The following is an 11,259-nucleotide window of genomic DNA, read 5'->3' on the forward strand; positions in this document are numbered from 1 at the left end:
GGGGAGGAGAGGAGAGGGGAGGGGAGAGGAGAGGAGTGGAGAAGGAGGGAAGGATGAAATCAACAAGCAATGCAGAAGGCAAGAACTACAATGTTAGGGTGTCCAGCATGCCTCCTGGATGAAGGGCTCAACTACAACTTGAACTTCACCTTAGAATTGAAAACAATGTAACCTAAAAATTTGTACCTTCATATTAATTAGAAATTTAAAAAAAAAAAGAAAGCAAGAAAGCTCACTCATTCAGGGCAAATCCCTACTCTTGAGCACAGTTTAATCCAGGGGTCCTCAAACGTTTTAAACAGGGGGCCAGTTCACTGTCCCTCAGACCGTTGGAGGGCCAGACTGTGGGCCCCGGGACAAGTCGGCTGCTAAGCAGGACAGGCAGCGGCAGCAAAAACACCCGATGGGCCGGATAAATATCCTTTGAGGACGCTTGGTTTAATCCATACAAAGAACAAGGAGAAGCCCTGAATAAGGTAAAGTAAGTAATAATAATTTTACAAAATAAACTAAAGTTCATTACTTTACTCTGAATTGTTCATAGCCCAAAGTTTGTGGTGATGGTGATAAGAAAGATAGATATTTCTTAGAGCTTATCACACACAGGAAAGGAAGTGGTGCGTTCAGCTTTACATAGATTATTCTTAGATGAGAAGGAATGTATTTTCCAAACACGGGCATTTTCTTAGGCTGGTGTATTGGGTGCTGCCTCACTGGAATCTAGCTTTGTCCCAGGGAGAGCCTTGTCTCTGCTGAGAGCAGAGCAGCCACAAGACCACCTAGATGGCTGGCAGAGAGCAGCTGACAGGCCTCTGTTCAGGCGTAAACCCCGCCCTGTGCACTGCTGGAACGGCTGCCACCCCAGCCTCCTGCCTCCAGTCTCTCTCTCCTGTTCTGCTTCCTCATGCCACCAGAGTCATCATCCCCAAAGCCCAATCTAATCACCCCAAGTTTCTCTTAGAGACTTTCAAAGATTTTTTTATGGCCTGTGGCTGGAATCCCAATGCTACAGCATTCTGGGGTCTTCAGTGACTGGTCTATGTGCTGTCCCCTCCTCTGTGACCCAGCTGCATGGCACCGACCATCAACAGTGGCTCAAACGTGGACAGAAATCTCATGCTTTATAACCTGATCTCAGGTGTCTCTGCCTCTGGGAAGCCTTCCCCCCAGCCCATCCTGACACATGTAGGACTTGGGGCAATAGTACAGTGGAAGCCCCCACACCACACACAAATATTCAGCCTCTACCTCCGTAAGATGTCTACCATCTTCCCTGACAAACGGACCTTTATAACAATCTGCAATGCTTGACTTGAATTCAGAAATTTGGCCTTAGTAGAGGGGTAGAGGGAATAGAGAGGGATGCTCTCACCCCTCACCCCTCGCTCCACCCCTTCTTTTCTCTTCCTACCTCTGAATCTGCCCTGTACGTGATCACCCAGCCCATACGTGCATGCTCATCTCGGCCACCGTCAGGAATATGGGGCCAGATGTTGGAACAGCCTCTCCTCAGCCCTTGGAAGCAGGCTGAGCTGCCTAGGAGAGGAATTCCAAGGTCCCAGGAGCCTGAACTTAGTTAGCAGGCAAGGGGGTGAATGGGAACCAGGGGCACAGGTGGAGGAGGCTGGGACAGAATCCTCTAAAGCAAGTCGCCCAAGGCAAGGCCTCAGCCTTGACGTCTCTGGTTTTTCCTGAGCAGAATTGGTTCCTTCCTCTTCTGTGCTCCTACAGCAGACTGTTCACAGGTTTAAGATTTGGTCACTGAAGTCTTATGAACGCAGCTCCCACAGAAAAACAGTGCCACATCTTAACTGGTAGCAAATGGACACACACACACACAAACACACACACACACACACACACACACACACATTTTCTCTTTCTACTGGTCGCCAGGCCAAATTTTCTCTTTTAATTAGTTTAGTTCATATTAATTACCTATTAATCTCTAGAAATCTACAAAACACTTCTCTCATTTACTACTTATTCCCATCATACTGAGAAATACGTGCCAAAAACCACAGTTCTGCTCTAAAGACTGCCTCAGCACAGTCTCAGACCCCAGTACTCTGTCTCCTTACTGTTCTGTAAAGGGCTTCCTGTTTTAAGTAAGAAGGTCAGAAGTGACCTCTGAGTACTGTCAGCCTAGCGACGCTATGTTAGGTGCCACGGGATGAGGTACGTGAGTAGGAATGTTCCACACTGCTGAGCAGAAGTTCTAGAAAATGACTCTCTCCTCCAGGGACCAGATCACAAAAGCAGTGCCTCTGGGTCCGCACATCTGTCAGGGGAGGACTGTCCTTGCCTCTTTCTGTGTGCTTGGCGATAATAAGAGATGCGCTCATACGTGTTACTAAATTCTGTTCCTTTTGTTGGCCGCATTACAGCATGGGTACAGCAGCCAAGAATACAAACTTGATTCCCATAAAGGCCACTTAGAAAATTGACCACCCAGTCTTTTTCTATAAATGGATCCAGAGGATTCTCTGGAGGGACCAACCCTGAATCACTAGCCAGGAAATTCTTCCCTGCATCTGGGAAGGATAGTCTCCTGTAAAGTGGGATGCCCAGAGGGCAGCAATGGAAGAAGGGGACCACATCTGGGAGCTCACAGACATGCAGATATTAAAGTACAATCTTTGCAACCTCCCTGAGCATCCATTTAGGTGATCCAGCAGTGGTCCTCAACTTCACTCCTCATCCCAGGCTCTACTGGACCTTTGCTAAGCCTTTCTGTCCTTTTCTGAAACTGATTCTTCTCCTCGTCCTCTGGAATCCATCCTGTAACTCCCTCCAGCACTCTGTCTAGCCACTGTTTCTCTTTCACATCTTCAATTTCTTTATTCTTGTTTTTTAACCCTCCTTTCCCCGTTTCCTTTAAACTTCCTGAATGTGCAGGCCACGCTCACATGCAATAGACAACAACTGATCACCTCCCTATCACCCCCCAGGGACGCTGCCCTCTGTGGGTCCCTGGGGAGCCCCTGCTGCCAAACTCAAGGTCAATTCTCACTTCTTCTCCTTTGCTTCTCTAGATCTGGACCCTGTGGAGCCACTTTTCCCCGTGTGGAGAACCTAGCTCAGACTGTCCTGGTTCTTCACGGTTTTCACCCTCTGGCTCTTGCTCATTTGTTCATGTCTCAATTCAACAACCTTTTATTGAACTCTGATGATTCGCCCAGCACTGTGCTAGAGAGTACGTGTGACAGTCTAGGCATGAGGCCTGGGCATGGAAGGAGACAGCTATGCAAAAATAACAGCAATACATTGTTTCAGGGGCCAAAGCAAAGATGCAGCCTGGGAACACAGAGGTCCCCGGGCCTCTGCCTGAGCACTGACCTTGCTGCTTAACACGTGGTTCCTGGAGCAGCAGCACTAACACTTGTGTACTTTTGTGAAAAAGATAAAATTGGGGCCCCACCCCAGATCTACTGTACCCAAATCTCTGGGTTTAAGGCTCAGCCATTGGCCTGTCTGCTGGGTCTCATCTCCCGGAGGCTCCCATGAAGCCTGTTTTCCAGGACTCCCCACCTCGTGTCACCTGCACGAGACGATGCATTCCCTGGCCCTGATGCCACTCCCAGTGTGCGACTTCATGATACCTATTTCACTCAGGAGAGAATGTACACATAGAATGTATTTTTACCTCCAGTTGCTTCCTCTGGGCTGCCACATGCAGGAGCCGCAGGAGGTGGTATTGCTCTGGTTGTTCCAGCTGAGACATCAAGGCCAGGAGCTCCGTCAGGTGTCTGTTAATCGGCTGAGGCTGCTTTTCATACACAGCAGGTAACACCCTCAACAACATGACATTACCTGTTGAAGGACCAATAAAGAGAATGCTGAGTTTCTCAGCCCAGGAGCAACAGAATGACATTCTCATCAATGCAATAACCTTGGCGCTTCCACGTGTACTAGCACAGACTCATGCCCAAGTGCTGCGCTAAAAAAAATCACTAACTCATGGTATGAACTGATTTCACAAAAAGGAAATATTTTATGACATGTTCAGCACCATTATTTAATAAAAATTTTTCCTGAGTAATGCACCACGGGGATAGAGGAACTTTGACAGTAACCAGACCACACCCTTGGAAGGAAACAGTTGCGATAAAGAAGGGGGTGAGAAGCAACATTTTGGATGACGTTTCAATAAAAGCTACGCAATGCCAAGGACGTTCATTTCCCTAAATGAAACTGAACAACAGCAACAAAAAAAGGCAGAGGAGCATATTCACGGTCCTGAGAGATACGGAGGCCTGATTTCCACACCTGCTGTATGGAAACTGTGCCTTATTTTTATCAATACTTTAAAAAGTTAACAATGCAAATTTAAACCCTCCATTTCTGCACTCTTCCTAGAGAAGTTCAGGCTTAGCTTGTTTGCCACACGTGATGTGCCTCAAAGACACGTATAGACCACTGGGTTTAAAAATGGCCAAACCTCAAGAAAAAACCATCGCAGTAGCTATAGGATCTTATCTGTATACGACATATGGGCGACATCTGCTTATTACTTTATGGTATGGATTCCCCCCCGCCCCCCAAAATCCTCTCAAGTACTTAACTGTCTCAGGGCAATTGGTTTTTAGGAATTTTTTGAACAAGAATTTTCCTGACTCTACATACTTATACTTTAAATCTGGCTTTGTACATAGAAGGCGTACCCATAAGGAGCCAAATAAAGAGGACTTTTATTAATGGCAACATCTCCACGTATAAAGGACATTTAGACTTGACTCTTAAGGAATGAAGGCTGGGATTTTCAGAATGTCAACATCTACACTTAATGAAAGGGTGATAAAATTAAACATATTTAAGGGATAATAAATAATTAGAATTGTCCTCTCCACATGTGGCTCATACAATTCATCTCAAACAGGTTTTAGTCACATGTCCACATAGTATAAGGTGTGGGGAAGTCTTTCAGCTTTTCCTTTCAAAAAGCTGTGTCCATCAGTATTTATTTTCAACATGTTCATTTTAAACAATTTGTTTTGCTTGTTTTCTGTTTCTTCTCACTAAGAGCTTTTCCTCAAAGGTCCAGGAATGTGTAATGTGATACCCAGTCTGCACAGAACATGTTAGATCATAGAACTTAATCATGTGAACGTGCTGATCAACTGCTAGAGAAAGGTTACGTCAAATGGGACAGTAGCTGGACACTAAGACAGGAATCTGGTGTGAGGCTTTTCAGTATGATGACATCGGGAGCCTTGAAAGGGAAAACCCCAGATGAGTCATTTTCGGCTGATTCCAATTTCAATCAAATGATAGAAAAAATAAATGCAGAAGGATTTAGAAACCGATGAACACACCGGGTGTAGAAATCTGATAAATCCCATTCATTAAAAAAAACAGTCTTTTAAATTGTGAAATATTTCAGGTATCAGACACACGAAGGTAATAATAGAAGGAACGCTGATGTGCTCACCAACCAGCTTTGTCAAAACTTAACCTTGGGCCATAATTATTTCCCATGCCACCCATTTCCTTTTCTCCCCAAAGGCACTCATCATCCTAAAGTAGTATTTATTGTCTGTATAAGCATTTTTACACTTTAATTACAGGTGTATGTATCAATAAACATTTTATAGTGTTGCTTTGCCTGCTTTAAGATTTTATGTAAATAGTATCATACTGTATATATCCTTTGCAACATATTTTTTTCTCATTCAATGTTACGAAGTTTCATCTCTAAGAAGCTATCCTCCACTTATTCTCAGAGCTGTATGCTATCCCATTACATAAACATGCAACAACTTAATTCGTATACTCTATGGTTGAAAGACATAATGTTACTGATATTATTATTTGATTTTACCAATAGTGATACAATTTTTATGCATAAGTGGTGGATATTCCCTACAGCAGTGCTTCTGAGTTAAATGTGCTTAGAAATCACCTGAACTTCTTGTTAAAACAGGGGATTCACCTGGGTGAAGCCAGGCCTTGGAAATATGAATTTCTACTGAACTCTCAAGTAACGCTGATGGTCCCTGGATGATGTAAGTGGTAAAGAAGTTGATATGTCCCTGGGAGATGAATTTCTAGACGTCCCACAATTTCTTTGGGAAGCAGCTGTTTTCTTATAGCTGCATAAGAAATTTTTGCAATTGTTATTAGTGGCTTAAAGTTACACATACTTATCATCTTACATTTCTGTAGTTCAGAGGACTGATATGAGTCTCACTAAGCTAAAATCAAATTGTTGGCGGGTCTGGGTTCTTTCCTAGTGGGTTTAGGACAGAATCTGTCTCCTTTTCCAGCTTCTAGAGGCCGCTTGCATTTCTTGGTTTGTGGCCCGTTCCTCCCTCTTCACAGCCAGCAACATGGCATCTCTCTACAGCCTCTTCTCTGTTATTACATCTCTCCCTCTGATTCTGTCTACTGCCTCCCTTTTAAGGACCTTGTGATGACAATGGGCCCACCTGAGTAACGTAGGATCATCTCTTTTATACAGCAACCTGACTCCTATCTGAAATGCATCTTACATAACATGCTCACAGGTTCTGGGGATTAAGACATGAGTATCTTTGGGGGACCGTTATTCTGCCTACCCCCAAGATCATAACAATTTACACTCTCACCATTGTCAGGAGAGTTTCTATTACTCCACATTGTTGCTAACGTTTGGTCTTGATAGACATTATTTTTTTTCTACTCTAATGGGGTATAAGACAGTATTTTATTTTTTGTTTGTTTTAATTTTTATTTCCTAATGTCTTGTAAGGCTCGGCATTCTCCTCACATAGTAAATTTACAGGTCATTTGCTCTCTTGTGACTGGGCCATTCACATCCTTTGCCCACTTTCTCCTGGGATGCTTACATTCTTATTAATTTGTAGAAATCTCTTACATTTTCTGAACATTTTTTTTGTTCGTTCATGAATTTTAACTTACAATCTTCAAAGGGCTTATTTTGTTTTCTAATTTATAACTTATGTTTTTTGTTATTGAAAAATCTTTCCCTACTGTAAAGTTCATAAAAACATTCTCCTATATTTTCTCCTAATATTGATATGGCTTTGTTTCTTAGCATTCACCTTTAACCCATCCGAAATTTACTTTTGAAAATATAAGGGAGGAATCTAGTTGCAGTAGAAACTCCATGGCTGACCACGTCCCTACACTGACCACCTCCTTAAGTTGACCTAATATTCATAGCCTGGACGTGCACCACATGTACATATCAGTATAGTAGGCCCAGGGTCTTATTCCATCACCTCTGTCTATTGACCAATTTGTTGTAGTTCTTTGGGTAGTCAACTTACAGAGGTTGTATTGTATATTTTTTCTTTGTTTATAAATAATTATTCCAGGGCCATTTGTTGAGGATTCGATTGTTACTCTTCTGATTTGCAACACCTCTTTCATATGTTAAGTGTTTCATATTTCTAATTTCTATTTCTGGGCATTTACCCATTAACCAATTCTATAATTTCCTAATTACAACAACTTTGCAATAAATCATCACTGCAGGAAATCAAGTAAATTTCCTCATCTTCTGCTTCTTTGCATTTCTTTTGGCTGCTCTCTATAAAGTTTAGTATCAGTTTGTCAACTATCTTAATAAACAAGGCCTTTTTTTTTCCATATATAGACTAATTTGGGATAAATGACATCTTTGTAAAACTGAGTCTTCACATTCATTCAAGAATATGATTTAACTTTCATCTATGTATACCTTTTTTATGTTTTTCAATAAAGTATTGTCATTAACTATGCTTTATGTATTTTACATTAAATTAATGCTATTGCTATTGTAAATGAAAAATTTCAAATTTTTTTCAACTTGTCTGTCATATTAAGAAAGCAATAGATTCTCTTGTTTGCTGATGTCTAAATTCCAACGATTCTTTTTTTAATTAATAATGTCTTTTGAGTTTTTTGGGTTTTTCTGTAGGTGATTGACTTGTGATAATTGATAATAGCTTTCTTCTTTCTTTCCATCCTATTCTGTATATTATCATCGTGTCCTTGTGTCCCACTTTACTGGCTGGGACTTCCAATACCTAATTTGACAAATAAAGCCAGTATTTATAGGTATTCTTGTGTTATTTCTGTTTCTGAAGAGTATGCTTTCAGGGAGTTACAATAACATATGCACCTGTTTCTATAGATCAGATATTTACATTGATCAGTTTAAGTAAGTTCCTATCTGCTTTCTGGTTTGATTACTAATGAGTATTGAATTTTATCAAGTCCTCTCATCTGTTGACATGATAATATGATTCTTTTCTTTAAACTGTTAATATACTTCTAACATTTAGTCCCTCTTGCAGTATTGAAAGAAACTCAACTTGGTTGTGATGCATTTTACACATTCTTAATGAGTTTGGCTAATATTTTATTAAGAGTTTTTGCATCTGTGTTCTTAAATAAGACTGGCTGCTGCAATTTTCCTTCTACTACTTTCCTGGTCTCTTTTTGGTGCTATACTTATTAGACTTATAAAAAGAATTTACTGCGTTCTTGTATACTGTATTCTCAGAAGAAGTTGGCATAAGATGGGGATTACGTGTTCCTCCAGTGTTTGGTAGAACTTGCCTATTAAACCTTCAGGAAACTGGTCTATATATTTCAAAATATCAAACTTTAGGAAGTTCAAGTTTTTGTATCCTTAGGTTTTTTTTTTTTTTGGTGGTATTAAAATGATTGGTTATGACAGGGTAGACTTATCACTTATATTAAAATCTCCCTCTGTGATTATGGATTTATCAACCTCTCCTTATAATTCTGCCATTCTTTGGTATGTATTTTTTAAAACTATGTTACTAGATAGTTCTGAAATATCTTCCATTAAAAAGCATTTCTTTCATCATAATTTAATTATCCTCTTTTGCCGAAACATCTTTCTAATTATTATTATCTCTAGCTACCTTTTTAAAAAGGCACTTCCATGGAATGTTCTTCTCATCCCCGCTCCTTTTAAGTATTTTACTTTCAACATTTCTATAAAATTATTTTTGTCTTATGTAAAGCTCTTATAAGTGACAGATAGCTGGATTTTTAAAATATTACTATCTGAAAACCTTTGCTTCTTAACTGAGAACTGTTTTGTTAACATTTATGATGATTATTGGTATAGCTGGATTTATTTTTACCAGACTTCATTGTGCTTTTCTTTCCTTCGGCATTGCTTTCTATTGAGATCAAGTTGTTTTTAATTCCCTGTATTTAATTCACTTGGATATCTAGTTCCTCTTTTTTTTTTTTTTTTGAGACAAAAAGTTTTACTCTGTCACTGGGCCAGAGTACAGTGGCATACCATAGCTCACTGTGGCCTCAGTCTTCAGGGTTCAAGAGATCCTCCTTCCTAAGCCTCCCAAAGTTGGGGATACAGGCACATGACCCCATACCAACTAATTTTTTTTTGCGGAGATAGGGTTTCACTGTTGCCCTGGATGGTTTCAAATTCCTGGTCCCAAGTGATCCTCCTACCTCAACCTTCCAAAATGCCAGCATTACAGGCATAAGCTACCAAATCCACCAACAAATATACATAAACAAAGCAAAATCATTATTTTTTTATTTTTAGAGACAGAGTCTCACTTTATTGCCCTCGGTAGAGTGCTCTGGTATCACAGCTCACAGCAACCTCCAACTCCTGGGCTTAGGCAATTCTCCTGCCTCAGCCTCCCAAGTAGCTGGGACTACAGGTGTCTGCCACAACGTCGGGCTATTTTTTTGTTGCAGTTTGGCCGGGGCGGGGTTCTAACCCACCAGCCTTGGTATATGGGGCGGGTGCCCTACTCACTGAGACACAGGCACCGCCCCCAAATCATTAATTTCTTTATCATTCTTTTGAACAACGAAAAATTTTAGAATACTTTTACTAAACATAAAAGGAGTACATTTTGAATTATTTTCTTCTATCTGTCTTTCAGTTCATTAATATTTTCTTCAGCTTTGCCTAATTTGCCATTTAATCCATTCCCAGAGCTTTTTAAATTCTAACTTTCGGGAAAAATTCTAGAAGTTCTATTTGGTTATTTAAAAAAACCATCTGGCCTTTTCCTTTTTCACATCTCATATTTACAATTCCTTCAGACCTTAAACCATTTTAAAGACATTTATTTTCCAGTTTTTATCTGATATTTTAAATAAATAGTCAGGGAGGGATGTCCTATCCTTTTTGGTTTCTGCTGATTCTCATTTAAGCTGGCTTATTTCCTGTGGTAGATAATATGTATTTAAATTCCAAACATGTGTGAGGGCAGGGCCATAGTCACAAGCTCTTAGGACCTGGTAGAGTTCAGTCAAAGAGAAAGATGATTGCTTCCTATTTTCTTGTTCTAAGGCAAAAAGTGGGATTACACCTAGTGAAATCTCTGAGAGTCCTGGTTTTAGTGAGGGTCTCACTTTTAACTCCTTACCCTGGGCTAAACTTTTACTCCCACATGGTGAACACGTGGTGGTCTAGAATTAATAACTCTATTCCTCTTTACCCTTCAGAGGGGCCCTGGGATCCACTCAAAGGCTTATGGTTCCGTCTTTGATTTCCTCTCTATCTTTGGACCCCAGATACTTCCCTTGCATTTCTGGGAGCTTGTTTGTACCTTTTAAGTTTATATTATTAAAATGTAAATGTATTTGTAGGTGCTTTGTACAGGACCATTTTCAGCTGATACAGACCTCTAAATAGTGTCAGAAGTGGAAATCCTTAAATTTACTTTTATAACATGATCCTTCTCTTTCAGCCTCATAGAATAAGGTAATATCCATATAATAGCAGGTTATGAAAAGAAACACACCAAAAAATCAGTGTATTCCTTTTCCCCAGCACTTTCCCATTTTAGGTTTGCCCAGTGGTACCGTATTGTCATTTTAAAAGCGTCTTTATAGAAGTACAGTTGCAACTCCAGAAGGATTAAAGACAAAATAACTCAGAATGAACCTAGCTTCGAGCCATAGAAATCGCAATATGTTGGTTTATCTTGGAATGAGAGTCATTTTCACAGCTTAGACCTGTAAAACAGTGTACAAAGGGAAAGTGAAAAACTGCTTTCTGTACCTACAGGGTTGTGAAGTAAGGGCTCACACAAAATGCTGGAGGGATGATTGGCCTTCCCACTTCAGAGCTGGCTGCGCGCTCTCCCCCTACCCACTCCACCTTCACCCCCCACTGCTGCCAGTTCAAGTTAAAACTGCAATCCTCAGGGGGACAGTGGAAGCCGGGTTTCCTCTTTCCCCTCTGACCCTCCCCCAATTAATCTGACGGCAGTGTAAACCTTTATGGTTCAGTATTGTGTAACTTCC

The 11,259-nt window shown here is 40.7% G+C and overlaps 1 protein-coding gene across 2 annotated transcripts in view; it reads right to left on the reverse strand.

The window, feature by feature from the left end:
• The window catches only part of VEPH1 (ventricular zone expressed PH domain containing 1), a 203,951-nt gene that overhangs the window by 135,940 nt on the left and 56,752 nt on the right, over positions 1–11,259 (reverse strand). For both annotated transcript variants that reach the window (XM_003794136.1, XM_012807816.1), the window contains one exon: positions 3,647–3,813. In XM_003794136.1, coding sequence (XP_003794184.1) covers positions 3,647–3,813 — 167 coding nt within the window. The remainder of the gene's footprint in view (positions 1–3,646; positions 3,814–11,259) is intronic.

Source organism: Otolemur garnettii, unplaced genomic scaffold, assembly GCF_000181295.1.
Source record: "Otolemur garnettii isolate 467f Iridium unplaced genomic scaffold, OtoGar3 scaffold00076, whole genome shotgun sequence".
NCBI lineage: Eukaryota > Metazoa > Chordata > Mammalia > Primates > Galagidae > Otolemur > Otolemur garnettii.